At 33.2% G+C, this 24,307-nt stretch overlaps 1 protein-coding gene across 11 annotated transcripts in view; it reads right to left on the reverse strand.

Annotated features, from left to right (window-relative positions):
• Positions 1 to 24,307, reverse strand: part of LOC145938937 (uncharacterized) — a 62,866-nt gene that overhangs the window by 21,000 nt on the left and 17,559 nt on the right. For 8 of the 11 annotated variants that reach the window (XM_083042863.1, XM_083042864.1, XM_083042861.1 and 5 more), the window contains 6 exons: positions 9,459 to 9,754; positions 9,195 to 9,362; positions 7,914 to 9,002; positions 6,772 to 6,980; positions 5,840 to 5,977; positions 4,887 to 5,133 (listed from right to left, as the gene is read on the reverse strand). In XM_083042863.1, the coding sequence (XP_082898989.1) occupies positions 4,887 to 5,133; positions 5,840 to 5,977; positions 6,772 to 6,980; positions 7,914 to 9,002; positions 9,195 to 9,362; positions 9,459 to 9,754 (2,147 nt within the window). Of the gene's footprint in view, positions 1 to 557; positions 1,876 to 4,886; positions 5,134 to 5,839; positions 5,978 to 6,771; positions 6,981 to 7,913; positions 9,003 to 9,194; positions 9,363 to 9,458; positions 9,755 to 24,307 lie in introns of those variants that run through there. The other 3 variants (XM_083042871.1, XM_083042868.1, XM_083042869.1) reach the window with 3 other exon arrangements.

Raw genomic sequence — 24,307 nt, forward strand, 5'->3', positions numbered from 1 at the left:
GAATCGAAGAACTGGAAGCGTTTAAGCGAGAGTTAAAGGAGTATATTGTAATTAATGTTAATTAGACTTGTATTTTACAAATAGCTGAGAAAGCTAATAAATCTCTCTCTCTCTCTCTCTCTCTCTCTCTCTCTCTCTCTCTCTCTCTCTCTCTCTCCCCCCTCCCCCTCTCCTTTGTGCAAATTTATAATTTTTTAAATCTATAATTTTACCTATCTAACGAGAAAAACAAGTCAAAGGATATTTAATTATTTCTTTTTGTTGAAAAATGTTATTGCTCGTTGATTAATCCATCGGTAATCATGCATGCTACAATGCATGTTACTCGAGCATTACAGATTGAATTTTGAATCGATTTAATAAAGTAACATTGTTATCACTAATTTACATTTCAAATATAGCTTGTAAAATTTATAGACTCCAAAAAAAAGACTTTTTTCATAATAATAATGTTTATATAATTTTTATAATTTTATAATTTTTTATCTCAATCAAGAAACAAAATCATACGCAATTTAAGATATTTCAAAATTTTTAAGATATATTATAGTATTTTTTCGACTATATTTTGATCATCAATTTAATCCCTAATTAATTCACATTCTCTTTATTATAGTAATAATAACTGTTGCAACGAACGGAATGTATTATGTTCTTACACTTTAAAACTTATTGTTAGTGTGTTTGTAACGGTAAAACATTTGAATTGTCTGTCATTATATGTAGATGTATATTCTATCGAACTGATTGTGAGATGCAATTGCGAATTTATTTCAAGATTAACATCAATGATCAAACTGACGATAGCTGTAGATTATTCGTATGAATGAATCGTATTATATTAGATTCGCAATGTTTTCATAGAAAAATAATTTATCTTTCACAAATACATATATGCACCACTGCTCGTTTCGAATGCGCTTATTTTAATCAGAGTCTTTAATTGACGAGCGTTTTTATTGTTCGGCATTGCGACAAAGTTAGGTTAGGAGCTAATAGCAATTTACACAGGTACAAGTACTTTCCCGTTTCTCATAGTGTTGCGAAAATTTGGTAGCATGAAAAACGTGATTGTTATGAGAATATTTTCTCATTTTTTTTTTCATCTAAGGCCCCTTTCTAAAAATCTGCCTTACGCCAACTTAATTACGCAAAAGTATAACAAGTTTAACGAGAAACAAACGAGTTGATTCTGCGCATATATCTGTGCATGCGACAACTCTGCATATAATTAATCATTTGGATTACATTCAAGCTCTACAAGCTCGCATGCTTGTTAATTAAGACAACATTGTATGAAGTATTCGTAAATTTATAGAAAAATATCATCGACTCCACGAGGCGGCATCAAAGATGCGTGTATTCAAAATTGTCTCACGACAGAGAGTTGTCGGAATTCTTTAATTCTTTAATGCTGAATTTATTCAATATTGATCGGGCTGTATCGGGCGGAAACGGCGGACCGAAATCATATTGCAATTTTCAACCGATTTGACTCGAAATGCGACGTGAGCAAGTCTCTCGGAAGCTATGCTTTCTCCTTGTGCAGTGATGCCAGATTCGGGTCGCGCATCAAACCAAATCGTTTTTCCCGAGGGCTTTGGGTACCTATAAAAGGTTTCCTCTGCGTAATAAAAAAAAGGGAGGGGTATGGTGGGGATGGTTTGCCCGTACTATTATCCCCATCATACCTCCTCCCCTATGATTTGGCTTGATGCGCGACCTGAATCTAACATCACTGCAAGATCCTTGTGCGTGTATGTGCGTGTATGTGTGTGTGTTATTTTTCTGTGGATACATATTTTATACTTATACTTATAGGGTTGCGCGGCCCTTTGACGTTGCGGTGAAGGCGGGGACAGTCCGGCCTGCTTCCTGGGATGGCATGCACAGAACACAGCACAAAACGCCACACAGTTACACAGAAAGACAAACAGAGACAGAGAGAAGAAAAGATACAAATAGATAAGGCTACATAAAAAAGATGAGTATTGAGAAAAATTTGAATAGGAAAAAAGAGGGGAGAAAGTGGTGGTGTGTCGAAAATGCAGGCGCGCGAGAGAGAAAAGTGTGTCCAAAAAATTTTATATATTAAAGAGAAAAAACATGGGCAAAAGAGGATGATTATACTCGAAATGTGAAAATAGTGCCAGTATTGTTTGTTTCTATCTATGTCGCAGCAGAGGAATTGCATTCGCAATGTATTCGAAATTAATGTATAATATATTTTTGATATTGGAGATTTCGAGTATAATTCAACGTTATTTTTTATGAACATTGACAATATGTAATCGCTTGTTTATTATTATTATTATTTAAAACTGTCGGAAATTATTAGTTATATAATCTGAGCACGGCAGTTATACAGGGTGTCCAATTTTAATCTATCACCCCTCGTAACTTTGCAGGAAGCGATTGTAGAGAAAAATGTTTCATACAAAAATTTTTTAACTTTGAGGAGGACATAAGATGGTGTCATTGGTTTGACCTGGATAGTCGTTTGAAGATCACGTGAAGGTCACCTTCAATTTCTTAAATGGAACCTACTATTTTTCATTGCATATTCTTGTAGCTTATCTCGAGAGCTTTCCAAAACACTATAATAAAATGTTTTTCCGTTAAGTATTTTTCGAGTTATGATGCTTGAAGTTAACAGTTTTTTTACATAAAATGTAAAATATCTTGTAAAATATTCAGTTTTTGTTAATCTTACCTTAATACTTTTATGCATGGAATAATGAGTCCAATCAATTGGTGTAAAGAAAATACATAGTTGTTTTTAAGAAAAAGTACGCAGCTACATGTTAATTACATAAATTTTTTAAAAACAATTATGTGTTTTTGCGATCGCTTCCAGTAAAGTTACGAAGGGTGATATATTAAAATTGGACACCCTGTATATAATCATTTCTCCAAAAAATCTCCACAATATGCGATATAAAGAGAAAAAAAATATATAAATGATAGATTTTTAACTGAGATTTCAAAAAGTGATTTTCTTGTAAAAAAAATTTATTAATTCTATCAAGTCTGTCGTTTTACCATTTTCATATATGTCTCTGCTGCGAAGAAAAAATTTAAATTTAATATCATTTTCGCTACGTATATGGAATCGTTGCAACATAGTAATAAAAATTGTAATCTTGCTTAATTAACACATAATGATTGTCGAAATTATTTTCCATGTTGATTCTGACAAGACGTCTTATTTTATTTCTTGATTGAATTCAGATTGAACGGCAAGCAAATAGCTTTACCAAATGCATTAATCTTTATAATTTGCTTGAGAGTTTCAGTTTAAGGAATTATTTTGCGTAGAAAATCAAAATTTATTTAAATAATGAATATCGTTTTTTATCCAAGTGGGTAAACAATAGGTAATTAATTTGTATTAAGAGAAAGTCTACGGAAACGTATATATGTATAATGTCGAGTATATCAAGTGTCAGTGCAGCGGACGATTTAAAAATACAATGAATAATAATATATATATTTACATAAAATAAATATATATAAGTTATTAATATATAAATGCACAGCATGACGACGTCATGTACAAAATATAAAAAATTTTGCAAAAAATTTTTTTCTGATATTTGTTTCTTGCTCGGATCATCAATATACAGTACTTATAGATTAGCATCAAAATGTCACATGACTTCAACATTTCGATACTACATATATGCGTGTGCGCGTGCGTGTGTGTGTTTGTATAGACAGTACAGTGTACATAGGGTGGCCCACTTGAAGTGTTACAAATTGTTTTTCCGCCATTGCTAGAGATATTAACTTCATGTAGCTGCTAGTTGCAAATTACATATTTTTTCTTAAAAACAACTGTGTTTTTTTACACCAATTTCTCTCATTATTTCATGCATAAAAGTATTGAGGTAAAATTATCGGAAAATGAATATTTTACGAGATACTTTATTGTTTATGTAAAATTATGTCACATTAAAGTACAAAATATCTGGTAAACTGGTCACTTTTTGGTCATCATATTTTTATAACTTTTATTGCCAAATATTGCAAGGAATCGATTTATACGAAAAAATTATAGGTTCCATTTTAAAAAATGGGGGGGGGGCGTTCTGCCTTAAGAGCCTTCCAACATTTTTTTTATCCCTCAAATGTTTAGGCGTCCTGTCCCATTTAATTAAAAAAAAATATTGAAGTTGATATTTCTAACAATGGCGGAGAAAACAGTTTGTAACATTTTATGTAGGCTACCCTGTATATTTGTAACTCTTTTTTATGTAAATGCCAAGACATCATCAGTGCATAAGATTAATGTGCGAGGGTATGTATGTGTATACATATATACACGCGACAAAAGTTTGTGTATATGTACTATTGTAAATGTACCATGTATACAGGGTGTTTCTAAAACTATGTCGGAAATTTTAAGGGCATATTCTAGGGGTCAAAATAAGAAAAAAAGTTCTTATAAACATGGGTTCAAAAATGAAAATTAGCACCCCCCCATATCTCCTTCTCAAAGTCGGATCAAATTGTTAAAATCACATAAAAATGGTTTCATGTGTAAAAGGTCACTATTAATTATTACACTGCAAAATTTCAATGATCTGTGAAAGTCCGAGAGCTAATTTTTCGATTTTCCCCCAACTTTAGGAGGCTATAACTCAGAGAAAAAGCATTTTTGGACCCATGTTTATACGAACTTTTTTTCTTATTTTGATCCCTAGAATATGCCCTTAAAATCTCTAACATAGGTTTAGAAACACCCTATATATATGTATATATATATATACATATGCATATGTACACACACACACACACACACACACACACACACACACACACGCGCGCGCGCATCATATATATGTACAATGCGGTCAAGAGCAAATGAGAAAATAAAGACTCACCTTCGGCATAATACTCCCACCACCGCTCCCGGACGGTCCGCGAGTCGGAGCCACGTAAAGGCTTTCGGTGCGTTTAGGTTGTCCAGGACTTGGCAAAATGTCTTGTCCAAGATTACGATTTTTTATAAGAGCCCCTTCAAATTGGCTAGGAGTCGGTGCTGTGTACGTTGGCGTCGCAGCGCCACTGCCTACTACAGAACCATTTAAAGGTGTACCCGCTCGCATCACGCTCGGAGCTCTTGTCGATCTATTCATCGTACAAAACGAAAAATTGTTTTAATGTATTATAACAATATATATTTGACGGAAGCTCCAAAAACTTTAAAGATTAAGAGCGGACCAATAATACGAATCAAACAAATGTGACTGTAACATTTTACAAACGTTTTTATTTATGTCATCTATATCGTCATAAATATACTAAAAAATTAATACACATTTTCATATATATGTAATTTACAAAACTTACTATATTTCTTTTGATATTTGAGGCTTTCGCGGTGTATGTACATGAACATTTATAGCATTGATTTTCTTAGTATCAGGTTGTTCCTCCCTGATGAAGTAAGGTGAAATGTTCACGAAACGTCGAAATCAAATAAAATGTCTACGCGGTTCAAATCCGAAAATCAATGCTAATGTTCACTATTTCTCATTTTACAGATCAATATTTCATGATTCGTACAAGTCCCTAGTTAAAGAAAAAAAAGCATGAAAAGAGAAATTATAAGTAATGCGTTATTAATGACAGAAATAGGTGCAAAAATAGAAATGATAAAATGGAGAGAGGGACTGAAGGGGAGAGAGGGAGGGGGAGAGAGACGGAGAGAGAGGGGGGGGTGCAATATCACATCTATAATCGCATAGGATGCGGAATGAGATATAGATAATAAATTGAAAATTACATTTCAATTGAAATGTATTAATGTATACTATGTGCATATGTTACGCACCTATCGAGCATATCGGAGGGTAGATTAGTTATGGTCTTATCGACGGATGGCTGTCTCGATCCAGTCAACCTGGAATGCGCTCTGGCATAACGATCTACAGAACTATCACGACTAGGTGGCCTCTTATAGTGATCCAGCCTATCAAGCGCACAACGCATAATGACTTTTAATTTTCTCAACTTATTTAAATGTAATTATAATTTTATAGAGAGATCTAAAAAAGTCTTGAAATGTGCAAAAGTTGTTTTTTATTTTTTGGATATTTTCTTTCAAGTATAATTTCGAAGAAGTCACGAAGCTTCAACATGTTATATAGAATATTTTTTTTTTATCTGAAAACTTTTTTTGATCTATATATGTACATACATACACACGCAAACAATATACATATATGTATATATGTATATATACAGGGTGTCCCAGAATTCGCGGACACGGAATGCACAGCGTGATTGTCCGTGCTAAAAGAAACAACTTTTTCCTCTGACAAAATTGTGTCTGAACACTATTTTCTAAACGAGAGCAACTTAAAGCTAACGAATATGCGCTCCAGATTACGCATGAATGAGGAGCGGCACGCACACGGCGTGCGTGACGCTTGAACGTGTTTGCTATATTTTACTAAAGATTTTATAAGAATTATGTATGATATTTAAATGTCGCTTTTTTAATAACTTACTTTATAATAGTTCTAATAAAATTTTTAGTAATAGTGTACATGTTCACGCACGCCGTGCGTGCGCCGCTCCTAAATTATGCGTAATCTGGCTTATTCGTTAGATTTAAGTTGCTCTCATTTAAAAAAAAGTGTTTAGACACAATTTTGTCAAAGGAAAAAGTTGTTTCTTTTAGCACGGAAAATCACGCTGTGCATTCCGTGTCCGCAAATTCTGGGACACCCTGTATATTGTTCCATGAAAAAAGTATCTCACCTATCGTTTAACGTTTGACCAATGGTGCCAGGTCGATCTTGAGGACTTAGAATTCTACTGTTTCTTCTTAAGCTCGTGGAGCTCGACGGTCTCACTGCATCCCCCATACTATCAGGTTGATATTGCTGAGATGTTTGTTGCTGCGTGTATATTGGTTGCGGATTATATTGATTCACCTGACCAGGTCCATATTGATAAGGTATTGACGTCTAAAATCAATTTCACGTAGTTTTAGCGGTTTATCGCGAGAAACTGCTAATTGATTTCGATAACGGAACAAATACATGGATGGACGTTGTTCATATTTAAAACTTTCTTAAGAAGTTATAATATTTAGCATGCATTTTTAAAATAAACGATACAAGATATTATGAATAACTCACATTAACTGTCCCAGCAATTAACAACAAATTAAATTAGATAGATAGAATATAGTAGACTGCCATTATGAGAAATTATGTATTTGTTCCCGTGTATTTGTTTATGTATTGTTTCCCGATATGTGTGTTGTTAAAGCTACTCAAAATTCTGCAGGCTTATCGGATTACAAGTATAACTTTATTGTATACTTAATTGAAAAGAACCTTGTTGTATGCAATGGAGCTAATATGTGTGTTTTTTCTTATTATATATTTAATTTAATAATTTTTAATTATGTATATGTAACTAAAATCTTAAAAAATATGTAAACTTGTGCTCGAGTTTAATCAACCATATCACTGCAAACAGCCTACGTATCAAAAATTATTGAACGCAGGTTATCTAATCGTCAGTAATAATTAATTATTAATTAATTATCGCTATATACACAATTAAGCGCGTACAAAGTTTGCAAGTGAAATCAAACTCACACGGAGAGACGCGTCGAGTGCTTATATGTTACATATCAATAAAGCTACGCTTTATATCGATTTATTCAAACGAATGTTATCAAATCGACGGTTCAAATCAGCGAGTCTAAACTCTAAAAAGAAAAAGAAAAAAAGGACAACGAGGTCATTGTTAGGGGCGTTGACACACATAAGCACATCTCGTAATCGCGTATATCGCGTATATCGATGTCGAAAGTTGTACAAACGGGAACCAAGCATGAGTGAAACGGAAAGGGTAATGCGAAGGGCAGAATTCGCGAGCAAAGTCACCTGCTGATTAGAGTAAGCCTGCAAATTTTGAAAGTTGTGCTGCCCGATAGATTGTTGTTGCTGCTGATAACCGGAGTATTGATCAACCTGCAATGGATTGGCCGGATGATATTGCGACTGGTATGGACTGCCATGGAGGAATTGGTTTTGCTGGCTATACTGATTCAGTTGATACTGGTTCGGTATATTGTTTGGATATTGACTCGCCGGAGCTGGATTCGGCGACACATTTTGCGAGTATTGTTGATACGGATTCGGATCAATCAGAGAGGTTTGCGCGCTTAGCTGGTTCATGGACGATTGATTCACCAGTGAAACAGGCGGCACTTGATTCGGTATTTGATTTTGCATTGGCGGCAGCTGATTTTGCGGCAGCGGTTTCACGCTAGTTCTACGTATTGACTGCATTACGTTGGTAACGGTGGTGCTCGCCGCAGTCGGTATTGCCGTCGTTGTTGTCATCGTTGTCGTGATCGTCGTCGTTATCGCCGTCGTCGTAGAGTCGATAGTCTTAATCGGCATGGCGCTGGATTGGTCTACACTGGCTGCTTTGTGCAGGATGCTTTTACCAGGTACAGAGTCCTGAGGCGGTGGTGCGTATTTGGGTATCTCCCTATTTCGTAATCTTTCTAAACCCGGTTGTCGGAAATCCGGCGCAAATTGTCTCGCCGTTTGCTGCGCTAACTCCGAGTCCTCCCTAGCATGTTCGGCGGCGATATCGGCCAATTCCGCCTTTCCTCGCGCCGTCGCCGTCCTGGAGATGGCAATGTCGGCTTTTTGCAAGGCAATCTTACTCGCTCTCTGAGCGGCGTTTACCGCCGCCTCTATCCTTTCGCGAAACTTGGCGGATCTGATTAGGAAAAGGTGCCTCTTTTTCTGGCTAGTGATGAGCACATTGTTTTTGTACTTTCCCTCCTCTTTATTGCCGTCGCGAAATGTCGTAACACCGTAACCGTACTTGCGATTATTGAACCACTCGCCCTCGTATCGCAGGCCGTCGCTTCTTTCGGATATGCCGAAGCCGGTCCTTTTATCGTTCTTCCATTCACCCAGGTATGTTTCAGTTACTGATGCGTCCATCTGCTCGTCCTGCAAATCAATGTCATGCGATTAATGTTACGCTTTACGGACTAATTATTATATATTTTAATTATTTCCAAATTATATTCAATTATTTCTAAATCAATAATGAACAGATTTAATGATCGTCAAGAACAAAATTGAAATCTAATTGGAGTCTTGTCGAGCAACTGAAGAAGTTGAGATAATCAAGTGACTCACCTCGATGACAAAGGATGCATTACTGTCTGTATGAACCGACGCCGAAGCTTGACTCTGCGAGCTCTCCGTCGACATCCACGATGCAGAGCTGGCATTACTCCTAATACTTCCACCAGTACCACGCTTTTCCAAATCTCCCGTACTCCTTTGCTTTCGTATCTTAAGACCCTGTATCGACAAAACATATCTTCTAAATAATGCTCCAATTTATGAGAATTAGAATTTTTAGTGAATAATTTTTCATCATTCCGAGAGACTTCTTACTGAAAGAATGCCCTTCTTCAAAGACTTTTCGGTAAGACTCTTTCTTCGGGCGGGTGGATCGTCGCTTCTAGCTTTTAGAACGAATCCTCCTCGACTGTCGTCTACGCGACGATCCCTTTTATCGGTGGGTTCTGGCGTCGGGGCGATCACCGGTCCACCGTCGGCGCTCCTCAAGGATGTCAAGGATGCTCTCATTTGTTTCTGCGGTTTGTAATGACTCGCCAAACCGAATGGCGCGCTTGCCCTTACTCCATATCCGTGCCGCATGCCGCGAAGCCATTGACCTTGATAAGTACCTACAATAGATCATCAATATAACGGAATAGAAATGGAAGCAGTAGGATGTATGCTATCTTATTGCGATTCATACGCCTCTGTATATGTGAGCCTATTTATTAGATAAAATTGTTTTAATTTGATACACGTAATAAATCTCTTCACGAGATTTGACACATCCCGAAGCTATCAATAATAATATAATTGTAAGATGAAGCAGTGTGGGTCTGTTCAATAGAAATAAAGACAACATTTTTATGAGTTTTTTATCTAGCAAATCGAGCAAAAATAAAATAAAAATGCGAAAAATTTGTCGCTACTTAGAAATTATATACTAGTTGGCATTACAACTGATGAATTCCCTACACTCGGCAATAAGACATATTATTTTTGCCAAAACGTGATCGTGTTTCGAAATGTCTTGCGTGAGTCACGAGGCGAGCAGTTACGCGCACCCGCTCAGGGATGGAATGCATCAAATGCATGTGTGAGTGCGTGCTTTTTCGATGAATATGTGAATTCCGAATCGATGAAAAACTGCGAAATAAGACCGGATGATGTTCATCCTGTTGAAATAAGAGTTGTAGCGTCATGGTTGTGTGTGTGACCAATTTACAAAAAGGTTAACGTTATCTGTAAATTCGGATCAAATGTCATTAATGTATTGTTCATTCATTATAAAATGCATTTTTTATTTCAATATTTTACTTTATAGTCATGTTAAGAAGGATTTAACAGAATTTTGCTGAGATAGCAAATATTCCGCCTATGATGATGAAGTCATATAATTATACTCATAATTTGTAATTTAGAGCTATCGATATATATACAAAGTGTAACTTATCGTAATAAATTCTACTAAATGTATATTTACATATAGGGTGTCTTATTTTAATTGCCCACCTTGAATTTTTCGAAACAAATGCATTTTTGAAAAAATATTTCAGACAAATGATGTATGATCTAAAGGGGGACAAATAATGGCAAAATCAATTTTGGAAAAAATTATTTTTTTTCAAAAAACTTTTCTTCAGGAGCATCTCCATATGAGAAGTAGTTCCCAGTTTTAATCTTTCATAACATGGCTAAAAAGTAAGATATTGAAATAAAAAAAATTTATAAGGGATGAACAATACATTTATGATATCTGATTAGATTTTTCAGATAACGTTAATCCTTTTTATAAAAAAATATCGCACAAAAAAAGCCATTTTTTATACATTAATACTTTAATTATTTTAGAAATTTGATGTGCTGGTGAAATTTGACTTGCGGCATCATTTTCAACATTTAAAAATCTATAAGAAACACTCTGTTTGGTTTAAAATAGTTTTTGGCTGTAAACTAGTGTAATTCTGAAATAAGTTTATTACACGTCATTTCGTATATATAAGTGTGTGTGTATTAATTTTTAGCAGATACATGTTCGTGTTTAATATGTGTCAACTTTTATACATATATTATAATATTATTGCTCCCCCATCTTATAATTCAGCATATCAACAGTATGCAACTTACAATTAGACATTTCATTATTCAAGCATAGATATTATTCTTTCACAATAATTTTATTACATTATTGTGTGTTTTACATTGAATAGCTTGACATCGTCTATTGGTATGCAAATCAAGTTGCTCGAATGCAACGAATGTCGAACGACAATGACACGACGACATTGTACTGGGATATGCATCATGTTTTCCTTTTCTGTTCTCAGCACAGTTTAAACGCGAGTATACATGTACAAGGTATTCCGTTACTGCGTTATCATTCATGTTTATAGACTCGTGTCTAATTTTTCAATAATTTCTTTATTATTAATAATTATAAAATGCTGACAAAGAGTTACATTAAAAAAGACACATCTTATTCATTTCAAAAGAAATAAAACTTATTCCTTCCTATTAATCCATTGATAAAATCAACAATAGAATTAGAAATTGAAAATTAGAAAGTTCTCTCTTTTTTATTTTATTTTCATCAAGTTTTCGCTTTGCAAAGTTTTTCGCAAATTGATTTCGTCAAGGAATCTGTCATTAGTAAATACGACGGTGTTGATTGGTAGAATACCCTATATATGGCGACGCTAGGCGTCTCTCCTCTTCGCAATGACGCGACGGAATATTATTTCGCTAGCGTTTAAGCAAGTGGGTCACGCGCGCGGCAGTTCCCGGCGTTCATAAGAGACCAATGTACACGAATCTTTAAAATTTTCACAGTGGCGACAGTGCCAATCTCATATGTATACCGGATGTTTTCAATTAATTTTTTCAAAGGGATGATCGGGAGCCATATATTGCACATATATCCATATATGCAAGTCCAAACAGCGTTCGATGTGTCTTTGATGTGTCTGCGTGCGTATGCGTGTGTCTGTGTGTGTGTGTGTGTGTGTGTAAACATAAAAATTCGAATGTTACGTTTTTCCAGTCTTTGTAGCAATAGAATGTTATACGTACGCTACGTTATGAATTACTGAGTCGAATCGGGATAACGAGTTTTTGCTCAACATTTTTTCAAGAAAGCTCGTTTTTATTGTGACATTATATATTATTACTATGAATTATTCTTAGACCGCGAAAGACTATCATTACTCATCCTTTTTTTTAAAAAGTATTTCTTATTTTTATCTGCAGATTTTCATTCTGCAATACTTTTACATGTAAAAGTTACTCTCTTTCATTTCCTTTTTTATCTCTCTGACAATATTGAAATTAAGAATGCTTAAATATTTTATACAATTAATATTTTCTCTATTAGTCATATCCCAGACACAGCACTAAAATCAAAACATGTCCAAAATCGAGACATAAGATCTTTAAGATGTCTTTTAGATATCATATCATAAGACTTCTCGAAGATGTCTTAAATATTTCTTAAAGATGTCTTATGTCCCAATTTTGGATATGGTGCTGTCTGGGATATTTAAGACATTTGCATTTATTCTATCCTCTTCCAAAGGTCTTAACAAATTTTCGAACTGATGTCTTAACGTGGCTGTCGAGATGCTGCGAAATCCGACAGAAACGTTAACCGAACTACGCGGCACTATAGTGTACTGCAGAAAAGTGGATCGCGCCATTATGTATCGATTCGCATACCCGTCAGCAACGACCCAGATTAATTATTGTCGAGCTTCTAATTTTCACTACTTGAAAATCGTGCCGTGACTTTTGACGACACTCTCATAAGAATTAATTTATTTAATAAACGAGTAGTTTCGTAAATATGTTAACTTGCCGCAAAATTACTTTTCAGTGATGTAGATTGTCGAAAAATTGTCGTTTCTTTCTCGATCGATTCCAGAGTGCGAATTAATAATTATAAAAATACAATTAAACATTTTATCAATTCATCGCTTATAATTAAACGCTAACGCTATTTATTTAAGTGTTTATATATAAATATATTTATACACACTATGTTTTGTAATTTCTGTTAAGCCGTATATTTTTGCATTTATTACACGTACTATAAAGCATGCGGGACGATCAATAGTCTTTACAAATTTTTCCGATAGAGCACTGTAATGCAGGGTAGAATAAGTTTTACACCACAGAACAAGAATTATCTTAGCATATAGAAAATATGAGACAGAGCAGGCTTTAAGCAACGGAATGTTTGTCTGTTTGATCGATGTCCGATATAAAAAATAATTGAAATAATTAAAAGAATCGAAATTTGCCTATCAGTCATCAAAGTATTCGGTTCTCTCTTAAAATACTGCGGAAAAAAATTAACTATGGATGATTGAATTTTATAGCGTATCAATTAGAATGAACAATCGCAAAAACAATCTACAGGGTAAGCCAAACGTGTTGTACGATCCTGATTCGCTATATGGCACTAGCTAGCCTGCCTGAAATAGCGCGGCCATCTTCCGAGATGGTGGTCGGTTACATGTGTATCGAAACACATTTCGGTGTTGGTGAGAATTGGCCGTGCGAGTGTATTTCGGTCCGCAGCCTCCACCAGATCGTCACAAACCACCCCAACAGTCTCGTTGGTTATATATGTATATATATAGAGTAGCCCACCGAAAACGAAACAGATATGTTTTTAGGGTGAAATTAACCCCTTTTTTGGGGTTGAAGTTAGGTAAACGAAAATAGCCAATTAATATGTCCCCCTTGAAAACAAAGTTGACCTGTCCGAGCGTTTTTTGAACAAATAGTTAAATGCCAAAAAATATGTCTGTTACGTTTTCGGTGGGCCAGTTTATATATTATATCTTTCTGTCTGAGGATAACGAAAGTCCTAGGAAAAAAACATGTCCTTAAGGGATTCCTCAATTGTCTGTATTATTGACAAAATTACTATTTTGGTATTTCTAGTCTTTCGTCGCATTAATTTGACAGAATGAAAAATGCTTCTCCACGATTGCAATACATACATCATGATCCTAAGAAACTCCGATTTTATATGGAAAACGCGAAATAATTACATAGTTAAGTTTTCCCAAAATGTATTTTTATTTCAATATGACATCTCAAATTGCAGACGAACTGTCAACTCATCATAATACATACGTATTTCATATAAAAAGTGTACATATACTTTGTATGAACGTAAAAACAAGTTTCCTGGGATTGAAATACACACTGTTAGCCTCTAAATCTTGACTAGAAGTCTAATATAAAAATATAGTTTGTATTACGATTCATACGTATGTGTGCGTGCGTGGTAGGTATAGTAGAGCAAAAAACAGCAGTACATATATTTACGTTCAAATCTAAAATAGTTTTAAATGTAGCAAAAGTGACTCCATGTGTGCAATGTGATGCATACATGGATTTCTAATACATGTTTGACCTGAGATGACTGATAAATAGAATTCAAAATGTCAGTAATTATTCTTTGATAATCGGTCGATAATTACCGATATTTTTAATTCCAAAATGAGGGCGCTACTATTTTGTCGGAGTCGAGGGATCCCCTAAAAAAAAAAGAAATACATAAACGCGTGATATCTCCGCATTCCATGTATACAGGATGTTCCAAAATTATCGGACAATTTATTAATGGCAAATTCTTGGGATTATTTAGAAACGATTTTTCCTCAGTGAAAATGTCGAGCCACCAATAATTTTCAAGTTATAAGCGATTGAAAATAAAGATTTTTTCGCAAACTAAGCCTTGTAGAAATAAAATATTATTAAAACCACAGTTTCTTTAGTTAATTTTAGGTGGAATTTATTTTAGTAGAATTTTAATTTAACTTTAGTTACAAAGATACATAATGGCAAAAATTTGCAAAAAGTGATGACCTCAAATAATTTTAGGACTTTCCCATTAACATATGGTCCGGTAATTTTGCCTGTTTACATTTTTCTATGTATATTTGACGAATGGAGAAATTATTATCTTTTCAAACTACTCGAGGTTTACGGTACTTTGGAATTTTATCTGATTTAAAACTATGATTATACAGAGTGTCCATTAATGTGCAAGTAGAGTGGATTAAACCAAAACCGTTGGATTGTCTTCTACCATTTTGCGATTTTTGCAATAATTAATAGAAAATTAATTAAAAAAGATTGCTACCAATCCGCGCGTGCGAGAAAAGACAGCCTGATGTTGCGTGATCACTAGACACATAACGGGTGGAGCGATTGTTACCGGACAATGTATATAACTAATTACTCTTTGTATATAACTAATAATTATACACAAATTACTCTTTTGCGATCAATCGGGAGAATAAAATGTATATTAATTCAAGAAATATAGAGCAACAATATGTGTGTTGCGCACTATCCACTTCCAATGTATTTGCTTACGTTTTATGGTGTGATTTATACCGGATATACATCTTATAATCTGCTTGTATGTACTAATAAGATTTTGAAAATTGATGTTTTATATTTTATATTATAAGTTTTAAAATTATATCATAAGTTATAAAATATGCATGACGCGCATGACAAAATTTTCATATTCAAATTTAGTCATACATCTTGAAGCTGATTTATTATTCTTATGTCTGGGTTTACCTTACTAATTCTCAATTATTTCACTCTTAATCTTACATACTATATATATATACAGCATTTTTTGTGAAAATGTCCAGTGTATGAATACTTTTTACACTCACTGTATATATATATATATATATATATATATATATATATATATATATATGTATATACTTGTCTTTATATTTACTATCTGTGGCACTAATTAAGAACAATTTAAATATTTACAATGACCATTTTTATACGCGATCAATGATAGATTGTTGTGTGACGTAAGAGGTATGACGCCAGGAAAAATCAGGAATAACAGTCGAGCCGTATAAAATAAAGATAAAAGCAGTAAAAGCAAGATAACCTACATGCTGGTATAATATTAACAGCTTTATATCCCACATACATCGCTATTTGCATAAAGGGTTGCAGCATGCTAATACCGTTCGCCGAGGGCAAAAAGTAGATTACGTAGTTTTTTTTATTGCACGTGCGTGCGAAATTGTTTGACTCCGTTCCATTTGTTTCGCATATACGATGCAGAGCGAGATGTCGTTCCCATTGCATATGACAATCTGCTTACTTGTGTAATGCGTCATTTAATTATGCGACAATTTGCTCCAAATTTATAACTAGAGTGCATTCATAACTATTGTGCATACCGTTACCATCCTTTTCCCTATAAATTGTTATAGAATATACTGGGTTACGTTCCAAAATTTACTCCTTGGGGTAGAGTAGCTTTTGATTAATCAATCAGAACAAATAAATTTGTGTTTTTTTTGACCTAATTGATCAATCAAAAGTCACTCTACTCCAAGTAAATTTTGGAAGGTACCCCTGTAAACTATAACACTATACACAAATAATTTTGCGATTTTTTTTTTGTGAAAAATGTTAACGTTATTTGGAAATTCTGATCAGATGTCAGATGATGAATTGTTCATCCCCTATAATTTTATAGGGGATGAACAATTCATCATCTGACATCTGATCAGAATTTCCAAAAAATGCATTTGCATTTTTAAAATTTTGATATCTTATTTTTTAGTTATGTTAAGAAGGATAAAATACAAAATTTTGCTGAGATAGCAAATATTCCATCTATGATGATGAAGTCATATAATGATACTCATAATTATACTCATAATGGTACTCATAATTTGTAATTTAGGGCTATCGATACACATACACAGTGTAACTTATCGTGATAGATTCCACTAAATGTATATTTATACATATACATATAGGGTGTCTTATTTTAATTGCCCACCTTGAATTTTTCGAAACAAATGCATTTTCAAAAAAATATTTCAGACAAAAGTTGTATGATCTAAAGGGGGACAAATAATGGTAAAATCAATTTTAGAAAAAATAATTTTTTTCCAAAACTTTTTTCTTCAGGAGCATCTCCATATGAGAAATAGTCCTCAGTTTTAATTTTCCATAACATGGCTAAAAAGTAAGATATTGAAATAAAAAAAATGGATTTTATAGGGTATGAACAATACATTCATGATATTTGATCAGACTTCCCAGATAACGTTAACCTTTTTTACAAAAAAATCTCAATCATTAAAAAGTCACTTTTTATACACATTAAACTTAAATTATTTTGGAAATCTGATGTGCTAGTAAAATTTGGTTCGCGGTATCGTTTTCAGTACCCAAAAATCTATAAGAAATTTTGTCTGGTTTAAAATAATTTTTGGCTGTAAGCTAATGTAATTGTGAAAATACCGTAATTGTACACAGTTGTTTCATACAAAAGATGTGTGTGTGTGTATGTGCGCGCGTGTGTAATCTAATTTTACATTATTTTACAACTTGGAAGTGAACGCGTGTAGCATTCTTGCAGAGCATTAATATTTTTATTAAGTTACAATATGATTGCTTGTTCTCGTGCCAAGAGATACCAATCTATTTTTTCGACATTCCTTTTTTTACGGTGCATATAATTATATAATGTCTTCTTTCGTTACGTTCTTATTCAATCCCAAGCGATATATGACTGCGTCGAACTGTGCCGAGTAAATTTCACACCCTCTCCGTCTTTCCGAAATAATTATATGTGCTCATAAATAATTTGTCATTATCAATTATTTACTCAATAGTTTCAATAATTTTCGCAAGGATAAAAGCGCGTAGCCTATTGCGAAGATGGCGAGTCATGTCATAGATGATTTATCAGGAAGGCGGATGGTTCAAGAAGTCAGTTAAATGTACGAAGGTCTGGAGATTGATACGAGAAAACATGGGGCACATCGATATACATATACATATACTATACAGTTGCACGCATCCACCCTATGCGATCAACAGCGACTTTTCGTGCACTCGCATCGACACGCACGAGCGTCGGCGTAGGTATTTATAAATAAATACCTCGGCCACGTGCCATGGGAGAAATAAAAATGTTTGAAAAATGCCTTAACTCGATCAAAAGAGTTAAGACAAATATATGTACGTAAAATATGTATGTAAAACATACGTAAAATATGTACCTATGTATATACATATGTATATATGTATGTGTAGTAAAGAAATATCAAGGTGAATCGAAACGCCGAGCTACATAAGAAAAAAAAAGAAAACATACTTATACAATTATTTGCTTAAAACATGTAGCAATGCATAGTCACTCCTTATATTTAAGCTACGAAAATAAAAAAATTATTTCATCTATTTTCGATCTTTATACGACGAATTATTCGTCACTTTCATCTATTCATATCCAAATAATACAAGGATAATGTATTGCGATAGATACATGAAATACTGTAAAATATATCTAGTGTATATCTAGAAGATCATTCGGCCTGAGAATTTCACTCCGAAGTGTTATACGTCTGCCCCCAATTAATGTAATCCTCTTATTGTAGAATAACTCCTAAGAAAATAATGATCCAGTAAAGAAAATAAAGTCAAATATCTATAAACTCTTATTTATTTTTGCTCATCTGTCGTATATATGGTACTTTTGCTTTCACGAAAGTAATCTGTGCTTTAGAAATCCGAGACTTTTCTTTTTATAATTACGAACGATAAATATGTGTGCATGCATACATTAATCTTTGAGTCTCGATAAATCTCGACTGCTGCTCTTTTTTTCGTCATTGTTTTATGGTACCATAAAAGTGACGTTTATCAAGTTGTTGGAGGCCAGTTCCGCTGATCGTGTGTGTGTGTGCACGAGACATTTCGCACATTTTTCAAAAGCGTCGTTAAGAATACGCAGTAGGTATGTTAATTTGTGGCTAAAGACCCCGGATCTCTTTTATGCCTGTAGAGAATGTAATTCATTCTATTCAGATAGGAAATAATAGAAGAGCGCAATATACAGGGTGTTTCTAAATAAGTGCGAAAAATTTTAGGAAATGATTCCTGCCGAAAATTTTATACATATAAGGGGATGAAACTAACCATCCCTATTCAATTTTTTATTAGAATTTTTTAACGAACCGGAATATAATCATCTAAAAATATGCGTTGAAAGCTTAATTCCTTTAGAAACTGTTTTATTAAAAAAAAAATTTTTTTTAATAATCAAAAAAATAAAAACCTAATTTTCACCTTCCCTTTGAAGGAGTGTAACTCCTCAAAAAGGGATATAAGAGTATATGTTTTTATGAAAAACTCCCCTTATAATTTTCGGCAGAGAATTATTTCCTAAAATTTTTCGCACTTATTTAGAAACATCCTGTATATCACAAAGTGTATATACATTATTGTATATTGTCTCTTGTCATTTGTGTATGTGTGTGTGTGTGTGTGGTGGTGGTGGTGGTGGTGGTGGTGGTGGTGGTGTGTGTGTGTGTGTGTGTGTAGGGAAGATGTTTTTTAAATATAACAGACATAGTATATGGGGGTTTAAAAATTCTATGCGACACTAGTGGTGGTCGCGTAAACTATTATTAATGGCCGCCGCGAATGTACATCTAACATTAATTAAGAGTTATTTATCTGGTATTTACTCAGAAAAAAATGATTCTGATGTCAAGACACTTGTTTGTAGACATAAGGAATATAAATCTATTTTTCTTGACTTTTCATAGTTACACCGCACATAATAATTATGCCGGAATTTATAACATTCTGGCCTTCGATCATATTCCTTGATGAAGGCATAGCTTTTGTGTAATCGCAGAGTGTGTTTAGCCGCAATGACATCTTTTTCATTAAAAGAATTTCATTTTTTTATGATTTAATATACTTAAACTGTTGCTGTTGTATATTCGCGGCGGCTATATTTGTTTTATTTCAGTAGCGCCTCCCTTACCGCGGTGGACGTTTTCTTCGCCAATATACATATACTTTGTAATTAATTCTAAATTAATTATAGCAACCTGAAAAACGCCAATTTGAAATTTAAATTGCGAAATGAAAGATATAGTTGCATAATTGATTGTGTAATTTATTCTATACATTTTGTAATACCTATAGAACAATAAATCAGGAAACTGCGATATTGATGAGAAGCAAGAGTTCTTTGAAAAGTATAAGAGTGAGCAAATTCTCGTCTTGTTCGAATATCGAAGTATAAATTTGGTATTCGAAGCGACGTATTGTCGATATGTTCGTATCGATAGTCGGAGGTACATAGTGAAATATAGATTGTCGATATTTACACGATGGTCGATTGTATTTGCATTCACGTGTCGCATTTCATATATGTAAAAATAAAAAAAATGTGCACGCGTACCAAAAATACGTGGGAGTATATAGAACATATATTCCCGTGCCACTTACACCCGTGTTCAGCCTTTTCCTTCTTGTTATTCCGATTGAATATCACATTTTTTATTTTTTCTAGAATATTTTTTTATGTACAATATTGACTCCCGATAAAATTGTTCTAAATTTTATCAGAATAATCCAAATAAAAATTGATTCTGATAATTGATTGATTCTTGAAACACATTTATCAAAGCATTTGTTGACATTCTATTGATTAATTGCATTCTTAATGTTACTATCATACCCTTTTTTCATTAATCCTTTTCTTATTCTGTCCTTTCCAACTCTTACAATTAGATTAAGTACACATTACATGAGATTTAAATGACGTACAATATGTCTAGATTTATTTATTTATTATGCGTACATTATGAATATACAGTGTGTCTCACATAAAGTATAATTTACAAGCTATTTTTTCCTCCATTGCTAAAAATATTAATTTTTTTTTTTTAATTAAATGGGACAGGTTTGATGGATAAAAAAACTATATATATTGGAAGGCTCTTAAGAAGCAAACGGGCGGCTTCTTCATTTTTCTAAATGGAATAAAATATAAATTTTTAAATATTTGATTAGCTCTTGTCAAGCCTGATAACATTTATCTGAAATAATATTTTTTTCTATTACGCATAATTAACGAGTTACAACAAAAAACAATTCTCACATAGACAAGCTAAACGGGTGCCTATGAAATTGGCACGATATTTTATGAATTAAAAAAAAATAGTAAGAATTCTAATAGCACTTTTCATAGTTCTACAGTTCCTGATAAAAATTAAAAAGAGTTCCGCATTCCTTATATTAAAAAATCGAAATTGAAAAAATATCGTGCTAACTTTGCGCGCGCGCGAATCTAGCACGACACCCTTCCTTCTAAAGTACTAAAACGCGTTGAATAATATCATTTTTGGGAAGAATTCCCAATAGTTCTGCACAAGTTCAGCAGTATATATGCAATTTCAAATCAATATTCATCAATTAACAATTTTTAATCAATTTTTAATATCTATGTCCAGCACGACACTTAGTGAAAATATATCGCGCTGATGATTTTCCGCAGTTTTAACGGTAGCTTTCTATAGTTCTATAAGAGTTCTATACTTTAGAAACATTTTTTCAGAGATTTCCGACTGTTTATTATTTTTTAAACAATTTTTGACAATTACGTTTAGCAAAATTGTTTCCCCCAACATTTTTTTTACATATCCCTCAAAATGTTGAGGTATCCTGTCTCATTTAATTAAAAAATAGTTATTCTATATATTTCTAGCAATGGCGGAAAAAGCTAATACTTTATGTGGGACTATAATATAAATAAAAAAAAATGTGGGTATAATATTAATAAAAAAAAAAAAAAAAAACAGATTATTATGAAGTCTGTGTAAACATTGATCTAATAACATTTAATAATGTAGAATAACAAAAGAATTTATGATAAAAATATTTCAGAAAGATGTTTTCCTTTCTTAGAAGATTGGAAGATATTGATGAGGAAATAAATTTATGTAGACCGTATCTGTAGTATGTAAATGGATTTAAAGACATCCACACGCTAATGTAATAAAATTTTGAGAAGAATACGAAAGAAAGTGTAAAACATTTCGATAACTGTAAAATGTGCGCGAACGCTAGGGTACGGGTGGATTTTATTTCATAGAAGTTACATGACGTTAGTATAGTAGAAAGTAGGCAGCGGGTGGAGGTGGAAATACCGTAAGCGACCTTGACCCGTAACAGAGAAGTTCAAATCGGGAGGTGAACCAACCAGTCTTCGCGGAAAAGTTGGGTGCGTCGCGTGCGCCACGATGGGTAAGTGGAAACCTCCACGTTGTGTTTACGTAGACTCGCCCTTTTCCACGTGATGCGCATACACGTGCTGCACCTTGTTCATTTTCTTATTCTTTCTTCTTACATCGCGCCATCGCGTACTAGTACCAAGAGATGATCATAAAAAACTCTTAACTCTTAAATCTTTCTATAAAAGAGATATCAAAATCTATATTTATATTAATGTTTTTTTATGTAAAAGGCAGATTATTTTACACAAATACAAATAATGCGAAAGTTTCTGCTCGCCAAAGAAATACGAAATAATAATTATTAATCTATAGTATATATATTTTTCATCTCATTTTTTATTTTTTTTACACTTTATTTTCCATCTAGTATCAACTAATTATATTTTCAATTCAATATATATTATTAGTGCAAAGTTACGTATGTTGATATGTTTGAAAAATGTCAAAGAATAAATTTATCCTTGAGGAGATATAATTATCTCTCTTTTTTTCTCTCTCTCAATACAACAAATCTAATAATTAATAAAAAGTACATTTAACGCGTGTGATAAGTTTCTCAACTTTTGTAACAAATTAGAAAATTCGAATAAAAAAATGATTCGTCTTTTCTCTTATTCTCTCTGCAGAATAAGTTGAGATATAATTTGATAATATATTTAATTTTTCTTAAAGAGAAAGATTAATCTAAAGTCTTATCTTAATTTGTCCTGAACAGAAAATAAATTATTATTTTTTAATGATTTTTTTTGATTTTTTAATGATTTTTTTTTATCATTTGGTAATAGGTTTTTTAGCTCATTAGGGTAATAGCTCATCTTTCGAAAAAAATTTATCTGATACAATGCTCGGAAAATTGTTGTTTAATCTATTCGCGATTATTGTTGAATTTTTCCTGCGCTAACGTGGCCAATGCACTTAATGCATATATATGTTGGTGACATATATATATATATATATATCGTTTATGATAATTTGTTTATAATAAACAATCGATTTATGATAAGAATCGATGATAAGAAAATATTGAAACTTTTCTGCTGGTCCGATTTCGCGTTAAAATAGCGCTGGCATTCCATTTATCATCATTGCAAAACAGGAAAAAAGATACAAACATTTAAAAGAGAAAGAGAGAGAGAGAGAGAGAGGGGGGGGATGGAGAATTAGTGCAAATACATTCTATTGCATTTTATTATATCTGCTCTCCATGTTTCTCAGCGCTTTATTTAGACTACAAATCAAGTTGCGTGCATTTTCAGATCTTACAGACCGGCACATTTTCAAGAAATCGAAGCAAGTAATTTAGTTATAAAAAATATATAGTTGCACCAGAATATATACAATATCGTTTTCTCTTCTAGAAGAAAATAATGTGTGCAGAGACAATCCTGTATCTTTACATAACAACAATAATCAAAATTAAATTAGCTACAATATAGCGAAAGCAAAGGGAGGGAGAAATGGTGATTTATTAAAAGAGAATTTGAACTAGCAATAATTCAATCGAATATTTCGTGCTGCTTGATAAATGTCGAGTCAACTGATTCCCGTCGAGCGATTGGACATGCTATTTTCGGCGAGCATAATGTACGCACGCGTGTTCAATGTGACGTGGCAGAGTGCTAGAGCCTTTCCAGTTTCTGAATTCTGCTTGAGATTCTTTACTTAGGATCATGAGATTAATAATCTCAAGATGCCATGCTACAACGACGGCGAGATTTATTAGAGAAGAATATTATTGTGTGTGAAAAACTTCAGCATTTATATACTCACTTGTTCTAGCGATCTCTCGAAATAACATGAAGAAATCGTAAGACTTATTTCTTTAGATTTATATGGAATTTTAAGTAAGTATTTTTTTATTGCTTATATGTTGAATAATAATGACTCGCCGTTCAAAGAAATCTTTTATATAATTTCCTTGTAATTTCCTTTTACAACACGCTAAAATCCAACATTTGTCGCAACCTTAACATTTCGAGCGAGATCAGGTTTATTTAGCGAGGAGAATAACAAATATATCTGAGTACCACATAAAAATTAATATATCGGCAATATTTTATACTCTAT

The sequence above is a fragment of the Prenolepis imparis genome, unplaced genomic scaffold, assembly GCF_030444845.1.
Source record: "Prenolepis imparis isolate NDT839.2.m4 unplaced genomic scaffold, iyPreImpa1.0 SCAF_7, whole genome shotgun sequence".
In the NCBI taxonomy this organism is placed as follows: domain Eukaryota; kingdom Metazoa; phylum Arthropoda; class Insecta; order Hymenoptera; family Formicidae; genus Prenolepis; species Prenolepis imparis.